Source organism: Lithobates pipiens, unplaced genomic scaffold (assembly GCF_037356315.1).
Source record: "Lithobates pipiens isolate NorthernLeopardFrog02 unplaced genomic scaffold, aLitPip1_a1.2 Scaffold_47, whole genome shotgun sequence".
Taxonomy (NCBI): domain Eukaryota; kingdom Metazoa; phylum Chordata; class Amphibia; order Anura; family Ranidae; genus Lithobates; species Lithobates pipiens.
The window spans coordinates 2,014,522-2,040,048 of NW_027507871.1; the positions used below are offsets into that span (position 1 = coordinate 2,014,522).

The 25,527-nt window shown below is 49.5% G+C and overlaps 1 protein-coding gene across 2 annotated transcripts in view; it reads right to left on the reverse strand.

Annotated features, from left to right (window-relative positions):
* GNB3 (G protein subunit beta 3) overlaps positions 1-25,527 on the reverse strand; it is a 132,345-nt gene that overhangs the window by 30,687 nt on the left and 76,131 nt on the right. Inside the window, exons 2-5 of one of the 2 annotated variants that reach the window (XM_077467107.1) lie at positions 24,405-24,471; positions 15,759-15,797; positions 15,270-15,376; positions 8,874-8,937 (exon numbers count right to left, since the gene is read on the reverse strand). In XM_077467107.1, coding sequence (XP_077323233.1) covers positions 8,874-8,937; positions 15,270-15,376; positions 15,759-15,797; positions 24,405-24,461 — 267 coding nt within the window. In that variant the 5' untranslated portion in view covers positions 24,462-24,471. Of the gene's footprint in view, positions 1-8,873; positions 8,938-15,269; positions 15,377-15,758; positions 15,798-24,404; positions 24,554-25,527 lie in introns of both variants that reach the window. The other variant, XM_077467108.1, reaches the window with a different exon arrangement.

Here is a 25,527-nt window from a genome sequence, read left to right on the forward strand (position 1 = left end):
CCTGATCTGGACTTCACCAGGGAACCCGTACTATCCCTCAGGCCTATGACCGTCTTAACTGCTATGCCTTGCTTACAGTTCTGGTAAGGATCAGGCGAGTGATATTTTCCATAATCCCTCTCCAGAACCAAGGAGGCATGCCGGTCGTATTGACACTTTCTAAGAAGAAACTTCACCTCAGAGATCTCCCCTAGATCTCCTCTATACGAGACAAGACGATCAAGCTTCCTCCGCAAATGCTGGTAGGCAATGTACATACCAAGCTGCTTCTTCTTACTTATGGCCTTGAAAAGTCCAATCGCCCTTTGTTTCACAAGCTCCCACCACTCTGACTTAGTGCTGCAAAAGTCCAGAATAGAAACCTGTGCCTGGAAAAAATCCTCAAAGGATTGTCTTACCTCTACGTCTTCCAGGAGAGCCGAATTCAGTTTCCAGGTACCCCTTCCCCTGGGTGGAGTGTCCGAGGCATTCAGAGTCACAGACAGCATACAGTGGTCAGAGAACTCCACCGCCCTCAACTCAGGAGCCGAGAAAGCAGAGTTCTCCTTTAAAAAAAACCTATCTATCCTACTCTGACTATTCCCTCTCTGAAATGTGAATCCCGTGCTGCCAGGGCAGTGCTTAATATGCACATCTACCAGGCCTGCTTGTCTCACCATATCTCTAAGAAAAACGCTATCGTACGCCAGCCTGTCTATGGAGCCTCTCCTGTCTTCAGGCCTAATTATGGTGTTAAAATCACCTCCAAAGACAACCTGCTGGGACGTAAAAAGGAAGGGCTTGATCTCTGTGAGGAGGCATTTCCTGCCCCATCTTGACTGCGGTCCATAGATATTAATCAGGCGCAAGTCCTGCCCCCTAACAGAGACGTCCAAGACCATGCATCTCCCAATCTCTACCTCAATTACCCGCCGGCACGTTACCATATCGGTTTTAAAAAGGACCGCAACTCCGCTGCAGGGCTCTGCCGCAAGAGACCAAAAGGAGGGACCGCATCTCCACTCCCTTTTTGCTAGATGGACATCGGCCAAAGTATTGAGCCAGGTCTCTTGCAAAAATAAAATCTCGGCATCAAACTCGCTGAGCAAAAATAAGGCAATATCACGAGCTCTTGCAGATTTCATGCTGGCGACATTAATGGTCGCCACCTTTATCGGAGTGGGAACTGCCATCAGGATGATTGGGGTAGTCGTTTCTTAACCTTTACCACACTCTCATCACCAGAAACAGCTCTCTTCAAACTATGTGACTCCCCCTCATCCATGGATGATAAAGAAAAAGATATATCAGACATCCCATCACCTGACAAAACTGAAAAAGGGTTACCAGGAGGAACCCCTCCTGGGTCCGACTCTGAGGAAGAAATTACCACCTTATTTGTCTTCCTCTTCTTCTTTTTCTTCCTCCTAAACGTCTCCCACCCCTCATCATCCGAATCCCCCTCAACAGAGGGCGAGACATGGGATATGGACACCCTTCCATCAGCCCCACCCCCATCCAGCACCCCCACACCCCCCTGACCACGTTTGCGCTGCCGAGGGACAGGGACTGGAGGCTGAGAAGGAAGATCCGCTAAACCTGCCCCCCCAGCAGCCTCCGCTAGTCTGGAGGACCTACGTACAGCAGGAATAGGGACAACCACATGGGGGACAGACTTAGGGACCACATCACTAGAGGGGACAGAATCTGAAGCAACAGATGGAACTGACACAGGAGGGACAGACTCAGGGACCACATTACCAGGGGAAACAGAACCTGAAACAGATGGAACAGACACAGGAGGGACAGACTCAGGGACAACATTACCAGGGGAAACAGAACCTGAAACAGATGGAACAGACACAGGAGGGACAACAACAGTTACAGCGGCCTGATCCTCCTTATCCAGCCTCTGCAGCTCAGCCTCCAATCCTGGCAGGTTATGTAAAGCCTCTGGACACTTACTGTAAGGATGGCCAAGCTGTTGGCACAGATTGCACCGAATTTGGGTACAATCCCTTGCCAAATGGTCCAGACCCTGGCATAGCGAACACTTTTTACGCGTGCAGGTAGAGGCAAAATGGCCCTTTTCACCACATTTATTGCAGACTTTGGGCTGTCCCTGGTAAAATATAGTCAGCCGATCTCTTCCCAGGAAAGCTGAGCAGGGCAGATGTTGGACTACATTGCCCAGCACCCCCAGTTTTAGTGACACCGTCCAGGCCCCTGTCCATATCCCATGTTCATCCAGGACCTTCCGCAGTGGAGTGAGGACCTCACCATATCGGCGTAGCCATACTATCAAATCAGCCTCTGGTATTGATTCGTTACGCACCAGGATGGTCACCGATTTTATCAGAGGCTGCCTGGAAATCACCTTTGGCACCAAACCACTCCACTGCGAAAGGCCCTGGCACCTCCTATGTCGCTCCCAAAATAAATCCAACCCCTCAGGTTTTACAAAAGACAAATCAAATTCATAACTTCCCACTGGGCAAATTAAAGCAAAAATATCCACAGCTTTAAACCCCATTTCCAAAATCAACTCTGCCACCCTCCCCCTCACTGGTGGGGTCCCCTCCCCCTCCCACTTGAACTGAACCACATTCCTCCTCCTATACCCACCACCAATCCCACCACCAAACCCCCCTATATTGTGACCACCAATATTTACAGCATTCCCCCCACCCTCCTTGGTGCGACTCCCCACAACAGACGCATAACTCCCCATATTCCTCCCAGCAGAAGAGACGTTTGTGTGTTTTGAGCCTTCTGGCACATTTCCAGCAGATATAGATTGTACAGATTTGGTCTGTACAATCGACGAGTCTTTCTTCTGCTGAGCAGAAAGAGAAATGTCATTTTTATCTTGGTCAGCAATATTAACCCCTCCACCTCCACCCACCACATTCACTGCCTTATCAATATTATTACTGTCATTATTTCCTGGCACATTCATAGTTCCTGCCGTGTCCTCAGTCACTGCTGTCCCCGTACACACGTCACCTCCAGGCCGACTCTTCTCCTCCATCAGGACAGGACCATCAGCTGAGCCGGGTGAATGTTGTCCTAATACAGCAACAGGTGAATCACTGCAGGAGACTTCCATGGCTGTCTCCACTTCACATGCTGCACTGTGCTGAACCCCTCCCCCACCTGCATCAATCAGCCCAGGTGAAGGAGAAACAGTCTCTCTGGAGCTGGCAGCCATCTTGCTTGTGGAACTACAAGTCTCAGCAGTATCAGCAAAATCCAGGCGTGGGGTGCATGATGGAGATCCATCCACATTGCTCTGCTGGGCTGATGACACCTCTGCTAGGGGCTCTCCCTCCATGTCTGCAGAGGGTTTCTCTGTAGCAGGCAGCTGTTTGCAGATTGCCTTCCCTCTCTGTTCCTCAGCTGGGACATCATCCACTACAGCAGGTGGGGCAGACATGTTGGATGGAGGCAATACAGCGCACTGGGATCCCTCCACCAGTGCTGGCTCTGCCGGTCTGCAATCCCTCTGCTCATCCTCAGGGACCTCCGATGGCTCACCAACAGACCTGTCTGCCCTCAGGGGTGACTCCATCTGCTGGATGAACTGTAGGGTGCCATGTTGAATCTCAACCCCCTGGCTGGTTGCCGCTGGCGATTCCCCAGCCTGACATGGGGGGAGAGGTGCAGAGACAGATGAAGCCGGGTTGTCTGTTACCTGCTGATCCACAGAACTCACCGCTGCCTGGCTGGAAAATCTCCTCTCATTTTTAAACTTTTCAGCAAAAGCTCCGCTTCTGTCCTTCAGTTTATTCAAAAATAAAGATTGTTTCTTTACTTTCTCCTCCATTTGCTGTAACTCTGGCTTCATGGCCAAACGGTTTTTACTCCAGGCCTGGAAATACTTGGTCTTGAAGTTCTTATGTTCAGCTTTTAAAGATTTAAGTTTTTCCTCAGCCCTTCCGATTGCCCGAAAACGGTCAACAATCTTCTGTCTGTAGGCATCCACGTTCTCAGCAGGGCCTGGACCCACAGACAGATCCTCCACCTCCTCCTCCTCACTAGGCCCCGTATCATCAGGGGAATCCATCCCAGGGCCTCCCCCAGGATCAGGCATTATTCCTGGGCTGAGCTAGCAGGCAAAGCCCAGGCTTGAAAAAAAGGTGTGGTTCTCAGAGAGCTCCTTGGGTGTGTCCTCCTCCTCCTTCCCACTGATCACCAATGTAAGAGGGCTCTTCTCCACTGACCACCAATGTAAGAGGACCCTTCCCCACTGACCACCAATGTAAGAGGACCTTTCCCCACTGACCACCAATGTAAGAGGACCTTTCCCCACTGACCACCAATGTAAGAGGACCCTTCTCCACTGACCACCAATGTAAGAGGACCCTTCTCCACTGACCACCAATGTAAGAGGACCTTTCCCCACTGACTATAAATGTAATAGGGCTCTTCTCCACTGACCACCAATGTAAGAAGGCTCTTCTCCATCAAAGGACCCTTTTCGATTGGCCCCTTGTCTTCACTCTGAAATCCTCCGGCCACAGTGCAGATCAATCAATGAGGATTGTTTCTACTACCACTGATGTGACCGGAAGGTGCGAGGAAAGAAGTTCTGGAATCCTGCACTGGAGGCACGTCGGTGGATTTGGGGTCCATGCAGTGGGGGGTACGTTGGGTCACTTTAGGTGTCCGGGTGCAGATTATCCACCCCTATAAGCACCATTATCAATCAGAAGTGATATTGATCCTCGATTTGTATCTCACTTCTTATTCTCAGAGCTTTGATATTTCTCATTTCTCATGACTCAATGCCGTCAGTGTACTTCTATAATTATCATCACCAATCGTCTAATCATTACAAAATACCAAATAAAACATTTTGTGAAGTAAGGTGGACCTCTTGTATAGAATGTCTTCTACCCCCATCAAGGGGTCTCATATGTTTTGGGGTCTCATATGTTTTGGGGGCTCATATGTTTTGGGGTCTCATATGTTTTGGGGTCTCGCATGTTTTGGGGTCTCATATGTTTTGGGGTCTCGTATGTTTTGGGGTCTCATATGTTTTGGGGTCTCGTATGTTTTGGGGTCTCGCATGTTTTGGGGTCTCGTATGTTTTGGGGTCTCGTATGTTTTGGGGTCTCATATGTTTTGGGGTCTCGTATGTTTTGGGGTCTCACATGTTTTGGGGTCTTGCATGTTTTGGGGTCTCGTATGTTTTGGGGTCTCACATGTTTTGGGGTCTCGCATGTTTTGGGGTCTTGCATTTTTATGGTTTGAAATATAAATTCCCAATACTTGAAAAGCTCTGGGCATCTCCCCAAGGCATGAATGTTCCTGTTTTCTGGCCACATATAGTACAAGGGGGAGGGGTTAAAATCAATGTCAGGTTTTTATTTCTTGGAGTGTGTTCCTGTGCTGGTTCCTCCAGCACCCCCACATTTCTTTGGTGGGTCTTAAAGGTGTTTCCATAGTCCAGCCATGGTGAACCTCGGCACCCCAGATGTTTTGGAACTACATTTCCCATGATGCTCAACTACACTGCAGAGTACAAGAGCATCATGGGAAATGTAGCTCCAAAACATCTGGGGGTGCCGAGGTTCCCCATCACTTCCCCATGCGGTGTGATGTGGTGTGGTGCGATGCGGTGTGGTGCGATGCGATGTGATGCGATGCGGTTGCGGTGCGATGCGGTGTGGTGCAATGCGGTGTGGTGCGATGTGGTGTGGTGTGATGTGATGCGATGCGGTTGAGGTGCGGTGCGATGTGCTGTGGTGTGATGCGGTGCAATGTGATGTGATGCGATGCGTTGCGGTGCGATGCGTTGTGGTGCGATGCGTTGTGGTGCGATGCGGTGCGATGTGGTGTGGTGCGATGCGGTGCGATGCGGTGCGATGCGGTGCGATGCGGTGTGGTGCGATGCGGTGCGATGTGGTGTGGTGTGATGCGGTGTGGTGCGATGCGGTGCGATGTGGTGCGATGCGGTGTGGTGCGATGCGGTGCGATGTGGTGTGGTGTGATGCGGTGTGGTGCGATGCGGTGCGATGTGGTACGATGCGATGCAGTGCGATGTGGTGTGGTGAGATGCAGTGCAATGTGATGTGATGCGATGCGGTGCAGTTGAGGTGCGATGCGATGCGGTGTGGTGCGATGCGGTGCGATGTGGTGTGGTGTGATGTGATGCGGTGCAATGTGATGTGATGCGGTTGAGGTGCGGTGCGATGTGGTGTGGTGTGGTGCGATGCGGTGCGATGTGGTGTGGTGTGATGCGGTGCAATGTGATGTGATGCGATGCGTTGTGGTGCGATGCGGTGTGGTGTGATGTGGTGTGGTGTGATGCGGTGTGATGTGATGCGGTGCAATGTGATGTGATGCGGTTGAGGTGCGGTGCGATGTGGTGTGGTGTGATGCGGTGTGGTGCGATGCGGTGCGATGTGGTGTGGTGTGATGCGGTGCAATGTAATGTGATGCGTTGCGGTGCGTTGCGGTGTGGTGTGATGCGGTGCGATGTGGTGTGATGCGGTGCAATGTGATGTGATGCGATGCGTTGCGGTGCGATGCGGTGTGGTGCGATGCGGTGTGGTGCAATGCGGTGCGATGTGGTGTGGTGTGGTGTGATGCGGTGCAATGTGATGTGATGCGATGCGTTGCGGTGCGATGCGGTGTGGTGTGATGCGGTGCGATGTGGTGTGGTGTGATGCGGTGCAATGTGATGTGATGCGATGCGTTGCGGTGTGATGCGGTGTGGTGTGATGCGGTGTGGTGCGATGCGGTGCGATGTGGTGTGGTGCGATGCGGTGCGATGCGGTGTGGTGGGGTGTGATGCAGTGCAATGTGATGTGATGCGGTGCGGTGCGGTTGAGGTGCGGTGCGATGCGGTGTGGTGTGATGTGATGCGGTGCAATGTGATGTGATGCGATGCGGTGCGGTGTGGTGCGATGCGGTGCGACGTGGTGTGGTGTGATGCGGTGCAATGTGATGTGATGCGGTGCGATGTGGTGTGGTGTGATGCGGTGTGGTGCGATGCGGTGCGATGTGGTGCGATGCGGTGCGATGTGGTGTGGTGGGGTGTGATGCAGTGCAATGTGATGTGATGCGGTGCGATGTGGTGTGGTGCGATGCGGTGCGATGTGGTGCGATGCGGTGTGGTGGGGTGTGATGCAGTGCAATGTGATGTTTCCATAGTCCAGCCATGGTGAACCTCGGCACCCCAGATGTTTTGGAACTACATTTCCCATGATGCTCAACTACACTGCAGAGTACAAGAGCATCATGGGAAATGTAGCTCCAAAACATCTGGGGGTGCCGAGGTTCCCCATCACTTCCCCATGCGGTGTGATGTGGTGTGGTGCGATGCGGTGTGGTGCGATGCGATGTGATGCGATGCGGTTGCGGTGCGATGCGGTGTGGTGCAATGCGGTGTGGTGCGATGTGGTGTGGTGTGATGTGATGCGATGCGGTTGAGGTGCGGTGCGATGTGCTGTGGTGTGATGCGGTGCAATGTGATGTGATGCGATGCGTTGCGGTGCGATGCGTTGTGGTGCGATGCGTTGTGGTGCGATGCGGTGCGATGTGGTGTGGTGCGATGCGGTGCGATGCGGTGCGATGCGGTGCGATGCGGTGTGGTGCGATGCGGTGCGATGTGGTGTGATGCGGTGTGGTGCGATGCGGTGCGATGTGGTGCGATGCGGTGTGGTACGATGCGATGCAGTGCGATGTGGTGTGGTGTGGTGTGATGCAGTGCAATGTGATGTGATGCGGTGCGGTGCGGTTGAGGTGCGGTGCGATGCGGTGTGGTGTGATGTGATGCGGTGCAATGTGATGTGATGCGATGCGGTGCGGTGTGGTGCGATGCGGTGCGATGTGGTGTGGTGTGATGCGGTGCAATGTGATGTGATGCGGTGCGATGTGGTGTGGTGTGATGCGGTGTGGTGCGATGCGGTGCGATGTGGTGCGATGCGGTGCGATGTGGTGTGGTGGGGTGTGATGCAGTGCAATGTGATGTGATGCGGTGCGATGTGGTGTGGTGCGATGCGGTGCGATGTGGTGTGGTGGGGTGTGATGCAGTGCAATGTGATGTGATGCGGTGCGATGTGGTGTGGTGCGATGCGGTGCGATGTGGTGCGATGCGGTGTGGTGGGGTGTGATGCAGTGCAATGTGATGTGATGCGGTGCGGTGCGGTTGAGGTGCGGTGCGATGCGGTGTGGTGTGATGTGATGCGGTGCAATGTGATGTGATGCGATGCGGTGCGGTGTGGTGCGATGCGGTGCGGTGCGATGTGGTGCGATGCGGTGCGATGTGGTGTGGTGGGGTGTGATGCAGTGCAATGTGATCTGATGCAGTGCAATGTGATGTGATGCAGTGCAATGTGATGTGATGCGGTGCGATGTGGTGTGATGCGGTGCGATGTGGTGTGATGCGGTGCGATGTGGTGCGATGCGGTGCGATGTGGTGTGGTGGGGTGTGATGCAGTGCAATGTGATGTGATGCAGTGCAATGTGATGTGATGCAGTGCAATGTGATGTGATGCAGTGCAATGTGATGTGATGCGGTGCGATGTGGTGTGATGCGGTGCGATGTGGTGCGATGCGGTGCGATGTGGTGTGGTGGGGTGTGATGCAGTGCAATGTGATGTGATGCGGTGCAGTTGCGGTGCGATGCGGTGATATCCATCTGCAATTTCGCTCTCGTGTTTGGAGAGTTGCTGAAGGGGCAGGTTGTACCGTAGGGGGGTGTATTGGGTATTGGGGAAGTGTCGTGTGCCCATCCTTTGTGTTCCAGCGGGGGGGGGGGGGATGGGTGTGGGGAATCTCTCTGGAGACTTGAGGAAATCACACTGAGGGGACGCATCCCTAAGCAGCATTTCAGATCCTCTAAGAAGAGTAAAATAAAAGGACTGATGGAGGTGGAAGCTCACCTTGTTGGTGGTGTACGTGTCCCACACAATCAATTTACCATCTTGGGAGGCGCTGACCAGAAGCCTGTTGGAAGAACGGCATTTATAAGTGCAAATCCTACACATGACTTCTACATAATAATAATTATCATTGAAAAAGCATCACCAAGAGCAGCAATGATGTGTAGAGTGTGGGATCCCGGGCCGGGTTATTATTATTAGGCACAGTAGGCAGATGCCTAGAGGCACCGGAGACAACAAAAATGAGAATGTTTCCTGTAGGACTGCCCATTATTTTCCATCATGAGACGGAATCGTCATTTCTAATAAAATAATTTGCTCGGTGTCACAATCTATTGTAAGATTGGGAAAAACAAACGTCTGGTGTAAAAGATCCGAGCAGAGGGGTGTTACCTAACTGCAATAAAAAACACAATGCAAGGCATGTTTTATGTGCACCTTAGGTTTTTCCTTCCATTTTTTTTAATCCCCCCTCCCCCACAAAATTATGGGACTTCCCCCACAAAATCACAGATGTCCCATAAAATCACAAACTTCACCCCATAAAATTACAGACTTTGCACCATAAAATTACAGACTCCCCCCCCCCCCACAAAAATCACAGGACTTCCTCCGTAAAATCACAGACTTTACGCCACAAAAATCACAGGACTTCCCCCATAAAATCACGGGACTTCCCCCATAAAATCACGGGACTTTAAAAGTATCACAAATAACATAATCATGCTGTATATGAAAGAATTTTAGTTTATTATCTGCAATCACATAATTTAAAAAAAATAGCATTACTCCCACTATAGAATATACATTCATAAATTGCTACCCTAAATCCCCCTATGCCACCCCTGAGGGTAGAAATGTAGGGTGTATACTGCACAGTGTAGTGGGAGTACTCTTATTTTCTTTCTATAGTTCAGGGGTCTCTAAACAAAGGGCCAATTTACTGTCCTTCAGACTTTAGGGGGGCCGGACTGTGGACATCAGGTGTAGAAAATGTCCCATTAGTGGGAGTAAACATCGCCCCAACCTTGGTGTCATTGGGAGGAACTTTGCCCCATCAGTGGTGTCATTGGGCCCCATTGTTGGTGTCATTGGGAGGAATTGTGCCCCGTCAGTGGTGTCATTGGGCCCCATTGTTGGTGTCATTGGGAGGAATTGTGCCCCGTCAGTGGTGTCATTGGGCCCCATTGTTGGTGTCATTGGGAGGAATTGTGCCCCGTCAGTGGTGTCATTGGGCCCCATTGTTGGTGTCATTGGGAGGAATTGTGCCCCGTCAGTGGTGTCATTGGGCCCCATTGTTGGTGTCATTGGGAGGAATTGTGCCCCGTCAGTGGTGTCATTGGGCCCCATTGTTGGTGTCATTGGGAAGAATTGTGCCCCGTCAGTGGTGTCATTGGATCTTATTGTTGGTGTCATTGGGAGGAATTGTGCCCCATCAGTGGTGTCATTGGGCCCCATTGTTGGTGTCATTGGGAAGAATTGTGCCCCGTCAGTGGTGTCATTGGATCTTATTGTTGGTGTCATTGGGAGGAATTGTGCCCCGTCAGTGGTGTCATTGGATCTTATTGTTGGTGTCATTGGGAGGAATTGTGCCCCATCAGTGGTGTCATTGGGCCCCATTGTTGGTGTCATTGGGAGGAATTGTGCCCCGTCAGTGGTGTCATTGGGCCCCATTGTTGGTGTCATTGGGAGGAATTGTGCCCCGTCAGTGGTGTCATTGGATCTTATTGTTGGTGTCATTGGGAGGAACTTTGCCCCATCAGTGGTGTCATTGGACCTCATTGTTGGTGTCATTGGAAGGAATTGTGCCCCTTAGTTGGTGTTCTTGGGTCCCCCCTATCATTGGTGTCATTAATGCCGCGTACACATGATCAGACTATCTGCCGGACTTTCCGAACGAGCGGACCTGCCCACACACAACCAGACTTTGGCGGGGGTCCGCCGTACTTTGGAAATGAACAGACTCGCCCACACACACGGAGGGAAGTCCGTTCATTTTGAACGCGGCTCCAGGTAGACGGGACTAGCGAAGGAAGTCAATGTCGCCTTCGGCGGTGAGATTGACACACCGCTGGCCCCGTCACCTGGTATGGACTTAAAGGGGAAGCCATATGCCGAAAAAATGGAGTGGGGCCCCCCCCCAAGGTCCATATAAGACTCTTATCTGAGCACGCAACCCGGCCAGTCAGGAAAGGGGGTGGGGACGATCGCCCCCCCTCCTGAGCTGTACCAGGCCGCGTGCCCTCAACATGGGGGGTGCTTTGGGGAAGGGGGGCCCCCCCACCCCAAAGCACCTTGTCCCCATGTTGATGAGGACAAGAGCCTCTTGCCAACAACCCTGGCTGTTGGTTGTCGGGGTCTGCGGGCGGGGGGCTTATGGGAATCTGGGAGCCCCCTTTAATAAGGGGGCCCCCAGATCCCGGCCCCCCACCCTATGTGAATGAGTATGGGGTACCATGTACCCCTACCCATTCACCTGTGAAAAAAATGTAAATAAAACACAACACAAGGTTTTAAAATAATTTATTGCACAGCTCCGGGGGTCTTCTTCCAACTTCGGGGTCTTGTCCCCCTCTTCGGTCCTTCTTGCCGGGCCTCCGCTCCTTCTTCCAGCTCTTTTACTGGCGGTGGCCCCGGTCTTCTGTCGTCTTCACCGCCTTCTCTTCTTCTTGTTCCTTGAGATGTTGACTCAACGCTCTCTCTGGCCGCAATGACAGGGACGCGGTGTGCAGCGACTTATATAGGGACAATGGGCGGGGTCACCGGGTGATGTCCCCACCCATTATGATGTCACAGTCCCAGAGGATGCTGGTCCCTGTCATTGCGGCCAGAGAGAGCGTCGAGTCAACATCTCAAGGAACAAGAAGAAGAGAAGGCGGTGGCGAAGACGACAGAAGACCGGGCCACCGCCAGTAAAAGAGCTGGAAGAAGAAGCGGAGGCCCGGCAAGAAGGACCGAAGAGGGGGACAAGACCCCCGAAGTCGGAAGAAGACCCCCGGATGGCGACGAAGAAGAAATCCGGGCTCCTCCGCTAGTAAAAGAGTAGAAGATAGCGGAGGAGTCCGGCGAGAAGACCCCCCAAGACGGAAAACCACCGGAGCTGTGCAATAAACTATTTTAACCCTTGTGTGTTGTGTTTTTTTTTTTTTTTTTTCACAGGTGAATGGGTAGGGGTACATTGTACCTCATATTCATTCACATAGGGTGGGGGGACGGGATCTGGGGGCCCCCTTACTAAAGGGGGCTCCCGTATTCCCATAAGGCCCTCGCCCGTAGACCCCGACAACCAATGGCCAGGGTTGTCGGGAAGAGGCCCTTGTCCTCATCAACATGGGGACAAGGTGCTTTGGGGTGGGGGGGCCGCAGGGCCCCCCTTCCCCAAAGCACCCCCCATGTTGAGGGCACGTGGCCTGGTATGGCTCAGGAGGGGGGGGGCACTCGCTCGTCCCCACCCCCTTTCCTGACCGGCCGGGCTGCGTGCTCGGATAAGGGTCTGATATGGGCTTAGGGGGGACCCCCATGCCGTTTTTTCAGCTTAGGGCTTCCCCTTTAAGTCCATACCAGGTGACAGGCCCAGCGAGGTGTCAATCTCGCCCATGGAGGCGGCGACATTGACCTCCTTCACCGTACGGGAAACTCCGTTCATTTCAAAAGTCCGGCGGACCAGCGCACAGACGGCCGGATTGTCCACCAGACTCGCAGTCCGGGGGACAATTTTTGAGTCAAAACTACTTTCTAAGCCCACCGGAGCCCACACACGGGGGATTGTCTGGCGGACTTTGGTCTGATGGTGTGTATGCGGCATTAGAGGAACTGCACCCCATCACTTGTGTCATCGGTAGAAATTGCATCTCATTGTTGAAGTCATTGGGAGGATTGTGAACCTTTGTGGGTGACAGTGGAGGGAATAATGCCCCAAGGGCCGGATAAAAACAAGCAAAGGGCCGCATCTGGCCCCCTGGTCCCCGGTTTGGAGACCCCTGATATAGATACATCATTATATAGTCAGGTTGAAAAAAAGACACAAATCCCTCGAATTCAACCGACAGAAAAAATAAATGAATAGAAAATCTCCATCTAGAGAATCCCCCGAGATGATCCACATGGATATTTTATCTATTTATGTGATATCATTTATTATGTGATTTCATCAAATAAAATACAATTATCACTCGTGATGATCTCTGGGATAACGTTCCCCTATTACAGGGCGGGATATGTGATATGTGATATGTGATATGTGATATGTGATATGTGATATGGGGGGGGGGATAAGGACACATTACTTGGCTGCAAGTGACTGAAAGAACGTTAATTATATTGTGTAATTCTACATATCTCTGTCCTGTATCCTCTGTATACTCTGTATACTCTATATACTCTGTCCTGTATACTCTGTATACTCTATATACTCTGTCCTGTATACTCTGTATACTCTGTCCTGTATACTCTGTATACTCTGTCCTGTATACTCTGTATACTCTATATACTCTGTCCTGTATACTCTGTATACTCTATATACTCTGTCCTGTATACTCTGTATACTCTATATACTCTGTCCTGTATACTCTGTATACTCTATATACTCTGTCCTGTATACTCTGTATACTCTGTCCTGTATACTCTGTATACTCTGTCCTGTATACTCTGTCCTGTATACTCTGTATACTCTGTCCTGTATACTCTGTATACTCTATATACTCTGTCCTGTATACTCTGTATACTCTATATACTCTGTCCTGTATACTCTGTATACTCTATATACTCTGTCCTGTATACTCTGTATACTCTGTCCTGTATACTCTGTATACTCTGTCCTGTATACTCTGTCCTGTATACTCTGTCCTGTATACTCTGTATACTCTATATACTCTGTCCTGTATACTCTGTATACTCTATATACTCTGTCCTGTATACTCTGTCCTGTATACTCTGTATACTCTATATACTCTGTCCTGTATACTCTATATACTCTGTCCTGTATACTCTGTATACTCTATATACTCTGTCCTGTATACTCTATATACTCTGTCCTGTATACTCTGTATACTCTATATACTCTATCCTGTATACTCTGTCCTGTATACTCTATATACTATGTATAATCTGTCCTGTATACTCTGTTCTGTATACTCTGTCCTGTATACTCTGTATACTCTGTCCTGTATACTCTGTCCTGTATACTCTGTCCTGTATACTCTGTATACTCTGTCCTGTATACTCTGTATACTCTATATACTCTGTCCTGTATACTCTGTATACTCTATATACTCTGTCCTGTATACTCTGTCCTGTATACTCTGTATACTCTATATACTCTGTCCTGTATACTCTATATACTCTGTCCTGTATACTCTGTATACTCTATATACTCTGTCCTGTATACTCTATATACTCTGTCCTGTATACTCTGTATACTCTGTCCTGTATACTCTATATACTATGTATAATCTGTCCTGTATACTCTGTTCTGTATACTCTGTATACTCTGCCCTGTATACTCTGCCCTGTATACTCTGTATACTCTGCCCTGTATACTCTGCCCTGTATACTCTGTATACTCTGTCCTGTATACTCTGTATACTCTGTCCTGTATACTCTGTCCTGTATACTCTGTCCTGTATACTCTGTATACTCTGTCCTGTATACTCTGTATACTCTGTCCTGTATACTCTATACTCTGTCCTGTATACTCTGTCCTGTATACTCTGTATACTCTGTCCTGTATCCTCTTTATACTCTGTGCTGTATACTCTGTCCTGTATACTCTGTATACTCTGTCCTGTATACTCTGTCCTGTATACTCTTTATACTCTGTCCTGTATACTCTGTCCTGTATACTCTGTATACTCTGTCCTGTATACTCTGTCCTGTATACTCTGTATACTCTGTCCTGTATACTCTGTCCTGTATACTCTGTATACTCTGTCCTGTATCCTCTGTATACTCTGTATACTCTGTATACTCTGTCCTGTATACTCTGTATCCTCTGTTCTGTATACTCTGTCCTGTATACTCTGTATACTCTGTCCTGTATACTCTGTCCTGTATACTCTGTATACTCTGTCCTGTATACTCTGTCCTGTATCCTCTGTCCTGTATACTCTGTATACTCTGTCCTGTATACTCTGTATACTCTGTCCTGTATACTCTGTATACTCTGTTGGAGGGGAGGAATGGTGAAATGTAAACATCACATATGAATGTTGAGCTCTTTTTTCAGGGAATGTGAAACATATAAACCTATAACAGCCAATCACAGCCCTGGATTCTCTAAGTAGATCTTCTTCTGTGGGAAGGTTTTGTACCCCAATACTTCTATGTATAGAGATATCTATTATTGAATGAATGCCAGTCACACTCATACAGGTTGTGCCCACAGGGCTGACGGGGTACCTGGAGTCAGTTGACCAATGCATGGCGTAGATTTTAGCCAGGTGACCGCGCAACGTCCGTCTTGTGCGCAACTGGATTCGTCCGACTACTTCCATCCCACCGGTGACCTGAGAATGGGCAGAATGTCAGCCAATAGAAAGGGGGTTCTACAAAGTACAAAAAATACAAATGCCCCTCCCCCAAACACATCCACTCCCCCTCCCCCACACTTTTCACAGATTTATTTGTATTATTTTCCTTCCACTTCACAATTATGTGACACTTTGTGTTGGTCCATCACATAAAATCCCAATAAATACATTCATGGTTTTGGTTGTAATAAATTGTGGGGAATGTCAGGGGGTATGAATACTTTTTCAAGACACTGTGATAGATAGATAGATAGATAGGTAGGTAGGTAGGTAGATAGGTAGGTAGATAGGTAGGTAGATAGGTAGGTAGATAGGTAGGTAGATAGGTAGGTAGGTAGGTAGGTAGATAGATGAGTACCTGGTCCAGCGTTGTGTCTGCACATTGTTTTCTGGCCTCCTGTAAAATAAAAGAACAACAATGAGGACAATGTAATCAGCAGATAATGAGACATCAGAGACATCAGAGACATCAGAGACATCAGAGACATCAGAGACATCAGAGACATCAGAGACATCAGAGACATCAGAGACATCAGAGACATCAGAGACATCAGAGACATCAGAGACATCAGAGACATCAGGCCGGGTTCACACTGATGAGGGATTCCCCACATCCAATTCACATGTCAGGAGACTGTGACCGGTTCTCTATGGAGTTCTCTATGGGGTTCTCTTCTGGGCTTTCTATGGATCTCTCTGTTGATCTCTCTATAGAGCTCTCTATGGCGTTCTCTATGGAGTTCTCTATGGATCTCTCTATGGATCTCTTTATGGAGTTCTCTATGGAGTTCTCTATGGAGTTCTCTATGGAGTTCTCTGTGGATCTCTCTATGGAGTTCTCGATGGAGCTCTCTATGGAGTTCTCTATGGATCTCTCTATGGAGCTCTCTATGGAGTTCTCTATGGAGCTCTCTATGGATCTCTCTGTTGATCTCTCTATAGAGCTCTCTATGGCGTTCTCTATGGAGTTCTCTATGGATCTCTCTATGGATCTCTTTATGGAGTTCTCTATGGAGTTCTCTATGGAGTTCTCTATGGAGTTCTCTGTGGATCTCTCTATGGAGTTCTCGATGGAGCTCTCTATGGAGTTCTCTATGGATCTCTCTATGGAGTTCTCTATGGAGTTCTCTATGGATCTCTCTATGGATCTCTCTATGGAGTTCTCTATGGAGCTCTCTATGGAGTTCTCTATGGATCTCTCTATGGATCTCTCTATGGAGCTCTCTATGGATCTCTCTATGGAGTTCTCTATGGAGTTCTCTATGGAGCTCTCTATGGATCTCTCTATGGAGCTCTCTATGGATCTCTCTATGGAGCTCTCTATGGATCTCTCTATGGAGTTCTCTATGGAGCTCTCTATGGAGCTCTCTATGGAGTTCTCGATGGAGCTCTCTATGGAGTTCTCTATGGATCTCTCTATGGAGTTCTCTATGGAGTTCTCTATGGATCTCTCTATGGATCTCTCTATGGAGTTCTCTATGGAGCTCTCTATGGAGTTCTCTATGGATCTCTCTATGGATCTCTCTATGGAGCTCTCTATGGATCTCTCTATGGAGTTCTCTATGGAGTTCTCTATGGAGCTCTCTATGGATCTCTCTATGGAGCTCTCTATGGATCTCTCTATGGAGCTCTCTATGGATCTCTCTATGGAGTTCTCTATGGAGTTCTCTATGGAGCTCTCTATGGAGTTCTCTATGGAGCTCTCTATGGAGTTCTCTATGGATCTCTCTATGGATCTCTTTATGGAGTTCTCTGTGGAGTTCTCTATGGATCTCTCTATGGAGTTCTCTGTGGAGCTCTCTATGGGGTTCTCTGTGGAGTTCTCTATGGAGTTCTCTATGGATCTCTCTATGGAGTTCTCTATGGAGTTCTCTATGGAGTTCTCTGTGGAGCTCTCTATGGATCTCTCTATGGAGTTCTCTGTGGAGTTCTCTATGGAGCTCTCTATGGATCTCTCTATGGAGCTCTCTATGGATCTCTCTATGGAGTTCTCTATGGAGTTCTCTATGGAGCTCTCTATGGAGTTCTCTATGGAGCTCTCTATGGAGTTCTCTATGGATCTCTCTATGGATCTCTTTATGGAGTTCTCTATGGAGTTCTCTATGGATCTCTCTATGGAGTTCTCTGTGGAGCTCTCTATGGGGTGCTCTGTGGAGTTCTCTATGGAGTTCTCTATGGATCTCTCTATGGAGTTCTCTATGGAGTTCTCTATGGAGTTCTCTGTGGAGCTCTCTATGGATCTCTCTATGGAGTTCTCTATGGAGTTCTCTGTGGAGCTCTCTATGGGGTTCTCTGTGGAGTTCTCTATGGATCTCTCTATGGAGTTCTCTATGGATCTCTCTATGGAGTTCTCTATGGAGTTCTCTATGGAGTTCTCTGTGGAGTTCTCTGTGGAGCTCTCTATGGAGTTCTCTATGGAGTTCTCTATGGAGTTCTCTGTGGAGCTCTCTATGGGGTTCTCTTCGGGGCTCTCTATGGAGTTCTCTATGGAGCTCTCTATGGAGTTCTCTATGGAGTTCTCTATGGAGCTCTCTATGGAGTTCTCTATGGAGTTCTCTATGGAGTTCTCTATGGAGTTCTCTATGGAGTTCTCTATGGATCTCTCTATGGAGTTCTCTATGGATCTCTCTATGGATCTCTCTATGGAGTTCTCTATGGAGCTCTCTATGGAGTTCTCTATGGAGCTCTCTATGGAGTTCTCTATGGAGCTCTCTATGGAGTTCTCTATGGATCTCTCTATGGATCTCTTTATGGAGTTCTCTATGGAGTTCTCTATGGATCTCTCTATGGAGTTCTCTGTGGAGCTCTCTATGGGGTTCTCTGTGGAGTTCTCTATGGAGTTCTCTATGGATCTCTCTATGGAGTTCTCTATGGAGTTCTCTATGGAGTTCTCTGTGGAGCTCTCTATGGATCTCTCTATGGAGTTCTCTATGGAGTTCTCTGTGGAGCTCTCTATGGGGTTCTCTGTGGAGTTCTCTATGGATCTCTCTATGGAGTTCTCTATGGATCTCTCTATGGAGTTCTCTATGGAGTTCTCTATGGAGTTCTCTGTGGAGTTCTCTGTGGAGCTCTCTATGGAGTTCTCTATGGAGTTCTCTATGGAGTTCTCTGTGAAGCTCTCTATGGGGTTCTCTTCGGGGCTCTCTATGGAGCTCTCTATGGAGTTCTCTATGGAGTTCTCTATGGAGCTCTCTATGGAGTTCTCTATGGAGTTCTCTATGGAGCTCTCTATGGAGTTCTCTATGGAGTTCTCTATGGAGTTCTCTATGGAGTTCTCTATGGATCTCTCTATGGAGTTCTCTATGGATCTCTCTATGGATCTCTCTATGGAGTTCTCTATGGAGCTCTCTATGGAGTTCTCTATGGAGCTCTCTATGGAGTTCTCTATGGAGCTCTCTATGGAGTTCTCTATGGATCTCTCTATGGATCTCTTTATGGAGTTCTCTATGGAGTTCTCTATGGATCTCTCTATGGAGTTCTCTGTGGAGCTCTCTATGGGGTTCTCTGTGGAGTTCTCTATGGAGTTCTCTATGGATCTCTCTATGGAGTTCTCTATGGAGTTCTCTATGGAGTTCTCTGTGGAGCTCTCTATGGATCTCTCTATGGAGTTCTCTATGGAGTTCTCTGTGGAGCTCTCTATGGGGTTCTCTGTGGAGTTCTCTATGGATCTCTCTATGGAGTTCTCTATGGATCTCTCTATGGAGTTCTCTATGGAGTTCTCTATGGAGTTCTCTGTGGAGCTCTCTATGGAGTTCTCTATGGAGTTCTCTATGGAGTTCTCTGTGGAGCTCTCTATGGGGTTCTCTTCGGGGCTCTCTATGGAGCTCTCTATGGAGTTCTCTATGGAGTTCTCTATGGAGCTCTCTATGGAGTTCTCTATGGAGTTCTCTATGGAGCTCTCTATGGAGTTCTCTATGGAGTTCTCTATGGAGTTCTCTATGGAGTTCTCTATGGATCTCTCTATGGAGTTCTCTATGGATCTCTCTATGGATCTCTCTATGGAGTTCTCTATGGAGCTCTCTATGGAGTTCTCTATGGATCTCTCTATGGAACTCTCTATGGAGTTCTCTATGGAGCTCTCTATGGAGTTCTCTATGGATCTCTCTATGGAGTTCTCTATGGAGTTCTCTATGGATCTCTCTATGGAGTTCTCTATGGATCTCTCTATGGAGTTCTCTATGGAGTTCTCTATGGAGTTCTCTGTGGAGCTCTCTATGGAGTTCTCTGTGGAGCTCTCTATGGGGTTCTCTGTGGAGTTCTCTATGGAGTTCTCTATGGATCTCTCTATGGAGTTCTCTATGGAGTTCTCTATGGAGTTCTCTATGGAGTTCTCTATGGAGTTCTCTATGGAGTTCTCTGTGGAGCTCTCTATGGGGTTCTCTATGGAGTTCTCTATGGAGTTCTCTATGGATCTCTCTATGGAGCTCTCTATGGATCTCTCTATGGAGTTCTCTATGGAGCTCTCTATGGATCTCTCTATGGATCTCTCTATGGAGTTCTCTATGGAGTTCTCTGTGGAGCTCTCTATGGGGTTCTCTGTGGAGTTCTCTATGGATCTCTCTATGGAGTTCTCTATGGAGTTCTCTGTGGAGTTCTCTGTGGAGCTCTCTATGGAGTTCTCTATGGAGTTCTCTATGGAGTTCTCTGTGGAGCTCTCTATGGGGTTCTCTTCGGGGCTCTCTATGGAGCTCTCTATGGAGTTCTCTGTGGAGCTCTCTATGGGGTTCTCTTCGGGGCTCTCTATGGAGCTCTCTATGGAGTTCTCTGTGGAGCTCTCTATGGGGTTCTCTTCGGGGCTCTCTATGGAGCTCTCTATGGCGTTCTCTATCTCTATGGAGTTGTCTATGGAGCTCTCTATGGGGTTCTCTTCGGGCTTCTCTATGGAGTTCTCTGTGGAGTTCTCAGGTCCGAAATCAGCCCAAAATTCGGGCTGAAATCAGACCTGAAATGGTGAATGGAGACGCACCGAACCCCCCGGTGAGAGACGCTCCGTTCTGCGGTGTGAGACGCTCCGTTCTGCGGTGTGAGACGCTCCGTTCTCCGGTGTGAGACGCTCCGTTCTCCGGTGTGAAGCCGCTCTGAGGCGCACCCAGCAGGAATGTTACAATGTATCCAATAGACTTGTATCTCCCAACTATGAGATCAGATGGGGGCCACACCCCTGCTCCGCCCCCAGGCATGCCGACAATGGGGAATTCATAGGTAATAGTTAAACCCAGAAATTATTTTTCCTAATATTACTTTCCCTTTATATTAGATTTTCAATACGCACAAGTTATCCAGATGCAGTCATTTCGGGGGTTGGGAATAAAGTTTAGAGCAATAAAACACGACTTAAGAACCTGTTCCAACTTGCATATAAATTTAATTTAAAGTGATTGTAATCCCTCCATATCCCCAGTGACCGGCCTCGGGTGATACTCCGAGATTAAATACACGAGGGCTCTCTGCACATTATGTATCTGTATACATGGTTTATAATCTTTCTGTACTGTTCTATTCATGTTGTGTATTTTTCAATAAATAGTGTTTATTTTCATACCTCTTCCTTATTTCCTATGCCATTAAAAGTCTTCTCCCTATTGTGGGGTCACCAGTCCGGTATTTATATATTGGGGGTCACCAGTCCGGTATTTATATATTGTGGGGTCACCAGTCCGGTATTTATATATTGTGGGGTCACCAGTCCGGTATATATATATATATTGTGGGGTCACCAGTCCGGTATATATATATATATATATATATATATATATATATATATATATATATATATATTGTGGGGTCACCAGTCCGGTATATATATATATATATATATATATATATTGTGGGGTCACCAGTCCGATATATATATATATATATATATATATATATATATATATATATTGTGGGTTCACCAGTCCTGTATTTATATATTGTGGGGTCACCAGTCCGGTATTTATATATTGTGGGGTCACCAGTCCGGTATTTATATATTGTGGGGTCACCAGTCCGGTATTTATATATTGTGGGTTCACCAGTCCTGTATTTATATATTGTGGGGTCACCAGTCCGGTATTTATATATTGGGGATCACCAGTCTGGTATTTATATATTGTGGGGTCACCAGTCCGGTATTTATATAATGAAATCATATCCCCTCTCAGGCGTCTCTTCTCCAGAGACAATAAGTTCAGAGCTCACAACCTTTCCTCATAACTAATATCCTCCAGACCCTTTATTAGCTTTGTTGCCCTTCTTTGTAGTCGCTCCATTTACAGTACATCCTTCCTGAGGACTGGTGCCCAGAACTGGATGGCATAATCCAGGTGCGGCCGGACCAGAGTCTTGTAGGGGGGTTTGGGGACACTGTTGGAGTTTGGGGGCACCATGGGGGGACTGGAGGCTCTAGAGCAAGCTAAGGGGTACTGGTAAAGGTTGGGGGGGGGTACTGATGGGTCTCCAGGGGATTGGGGACACTGTGGGAATTTGAGGGGCCCTGGTTGGAGAGGACGGGGGAGGTTGGATGGCACTATGGGTGCTGGGAGGCACTGGGCAAGGTTGGAGAGCACTGGGGGAGGTTGGGTGCTACTATGAGAGCAGGGAAGTACTGGGCAAAGTTGGAGAATACTGGGGGGAGGTTAGATAGCACTATGGGAGCTGGGAGGCACTGGGCGAGGTTGGAAAGCACTGGGCAAGGTTGGAGAGCACTGCGGGAGGTTGGGTGGCACTATGGGAGCTGGAAGGCACTGAACAAGGTTGGAGAGCACTGGAGGAGGTTGAAGAGCACTGGGGGAGGTTGAAGAGCACTGGGGGAGGTTGGGTGGTACTATGAGAGCTGGGAAGTACTGAGCAAAGTTGGAGAGCACTGGGGGGAGGTTAGATAGCACTATGGGAGCTGGGAGGCACTGGGCGAGATTGCAGAGCACGGGGCAAGGTTGGAGAGCACTGCGGGAGGTTGGGTGGCACTATGGGAGCTGGAAATCACTGGACAAGGTTGCAGAGCACTGGGGGAGGTTGCAGAGCACTGGGGGAGGTTGGATGGCACTATGGGAGCTGGTTGGCACTTTGCAAGGTTGAAGAGCACTGGGGGAGGTTGGGTGGTACTATGGGAGCTGGGAAGAACTGGGAAAAGTTGGAGAGCACGGGGTGGGGGGGGGGGGGTTAGATAGCACTATGGGAGCTGGGAGGCACTGGGCGAGGTTGGAGAGCACTGGGCAAGGTTGAAGAGCACTGGGGGAGGTTGGGTGGCACTATGGGAGTTGGGAAGTACTGGGCAAGGTTTGAGAGTAATGGGGAGGTTGGGTGGAACTCTGAGAGATGGGAGGCACTGGGCAAGGTTGGAGAGCACTAGGGGAGGTTGGTGGCACTATGGGAGCTGGGAGGTACTGGGCAAGGTTGGAGACCACTGGGGGAGATTGGGTGGCACTATGGGAGCTGAGAGGCACTGGGGGAGGTTGAAGAGCATGGGGGGAGGTTGGATGGTACTATGGGAGCTGGGTGGCACTGTGCCAGGTTGGAGAGCACTGGCAGAGGTTGAGTAGCACTATGGGAGCTGGGAGGCACTGGGCAAGGTTGGAGAGCACTGGGGGAGGTTGGGTGGCACTATGGGAGCTAGGAGGCACTGGGCAAGGTTGAACATTACTGGAGGAAGTTGAGTAGCACTATGGGAGCTGGGAGGCACTGGGCAAGGTTGGAGAGCACTGGGAGAGGTTGGGTGGCACTATGGGAGCTAGGAGGCACTGGGCAAGGTTGAACAGCACTGGAGAAAGTTGAGTGGCACTATGGGAGCTGGGAGGCACTGGGGGAGGTTGGATGGCACTATGGGAGCTAGTTGGCACTTTGCAAGGTTGGAGAGCACTGGGGGAGGTTGGGTGGTACTATGGGAGCTGGGAAGAACTGGGCAAAGTTGGAGAGCACTGGGGGGAGGTTAGATAACACTATGGGAGCTGGGAGGCACTGGGTGAGGCTGGAGAGCACTGGCGGGAGGTTAGCTAGCACTATGGGAGCTGGGAGGCACTGGGTGAGGTTGGAGAGCACTGAGGGAGGTTGGGTGGCACTATGGGAGCTGGGAAGTACTGGGCAAGGTTGGAGAGCACTGGGGGAGGTTGAAGAGCACTGGGGGAGGTTGGGAGGCACTAAGGGAGCTGGGAGGCGCTGGGCAAGGTTGGAGAGCACTGGGGGAGGTTGGGTGGCACTATTGGAGCTGGGAGGCGCTGGGCAAGGTTGGAGAGCACTGGGGGAGGTTGGGTGGCACTATGGGAGCTGGGAGGCGCTGGGCAAGGTTGGAGAGCACTGGGGGAGGTTTGGAGGCACTAAGGGAGCTGGGAGGCGCTGGGCAAGGTTGGAGAGCACTGGGGAAGGTTGGGTGGCACTATTGGAGCTGGGAGGCGCTGGGCAAGGTTGGAGAGCACTGGTGGAGGTTGGGTGGCACTATGGGAGCTGGGAGGCGCTGGGCAAGGTTGGAGAGCACTGGGGGAGGTTTGGAGGCACTAAGGGAGCTGGGAGGCACTGGGCAAGGTTGGAGAGCACTGGGGGAGGTTGGGTGGCACTATTGGAGCTGGGAGGCGCTGGGCAAGGTTGGAGAGCACTGGGGGAGGTTGGGTGGCACTATGGGAGCTGGGAAGAACTGGGCAAAGTTGGAGAGCACTGGGGGGAGGTTAGATAGCACTATGGGAGCTGGGAGGCACTGGGTGAGGTTGAAGAGCACTGGGGGAGGTTGGGTGGCACTATGGGAACTGGGAAGTACTGGGCAAGGTTGGAGAGCACTGGGGGAGGTTGAAGAGCACTGGGGGAGGTTGGGAGGCACTAAGGGAGCTGGGAGGCGCTGGGCAAGGTTGGAGAGCACTGGGGGAGGTTGGGTGGCACTATGGGAGCTGGGAGGCCACTATGGGGGAGGTTAGGGAATCTGAAGCTGGCTGGAGGCCCAGTAGGAGGAAGGCCTTGGCCCGGTGATTGAGAACCACTGATCTATAGAAATAATCCTCGATAAAAGACACCAATAAAGAATTGAAAACAATCTTACCGCTATCTGCTTCTTCAATGCTTCCGCTTCCTGTCGCAACTCCTCGAGTTCCCCCATCCTGACAGCACTGCAGGGACAAAGAGGGACAGATCAGATGTCCAGCCGCTGAGACTCCGGAGAAGAGGGCGCCTAATGTAAAGTGCTGCGCACTGTGTTGGGGCAATATACATAAATAATGATATACATTTAAGAGAATTCCAATTTTATTCTCATCAGATCTCTAAAATGACAGTCAGAGAATCCCAACATACTTCACACACCTAGCAGTATTACTGAAATAGATAATTTATACTTCTCCTGGAGAAAATGCTGCTCCGAGCTCCTCCCAGTGCTTGTCCTGAGAACAACGCTCAAACACATACGTGTGCATATATACTGACGGTGTCAGTGGGGCAGAGATTGGTGTCAGTAGAGCAATGGACGGTGTCAGTATTGTGTTTTAATTTTTATTATTTTATTTTTTATAATTTTTTTCATCTTTGGTGAAATATCAGGGGCCCAAACAGGGGATATCTGCACCACAAGGGGTGATTAGGATGTGCCCAGGCACTGCTGGCACACCCTGTGCGCACAGCTATACCTAAGGCGTCATACAAACGGACGTTCTAAAAATCGGGCTGTAAAGCTAGTACAGACGCAGGTAAAAAGCAGCGTGAAAAACGCCATTATGTCGGCGTTTTGCATTGAATTCAATGCCCGTTAAGCCGCGCTTGCTTTCAGCCACATTTTTCTGTCTCTATTCAAAAAACAATCGTTCCCTATGGGAGCCCAGTGATTTGAATAGAAGTCGTACCAGAAGTCGGATCAAGATCAAGGTGCGACTTGTGTGCTGAGAATCTTGAAGGGGAACCCCGTGGAAATGTAAAAAACTATTTTGTGTGAGGTTCCCCCCCAAGAGGATACCAGGCCCTTCAGTCTGGTATGGATCTTAAGGGGAACCCCCCACACCAAAAAAAATGGCATGGGGTCCCCCCCACGATCCATACCATACCCTTATCTGAGCATGCAGCCTGGCCAGTCAGGAAAGGGGCACCTTGTCCCCATGTTGATGAGGACAAGGACCTCTTGCTGTTGTATTGTCGTTTTTTTTTTATGGGTTTACAATCACTTTAAAGACATTCCC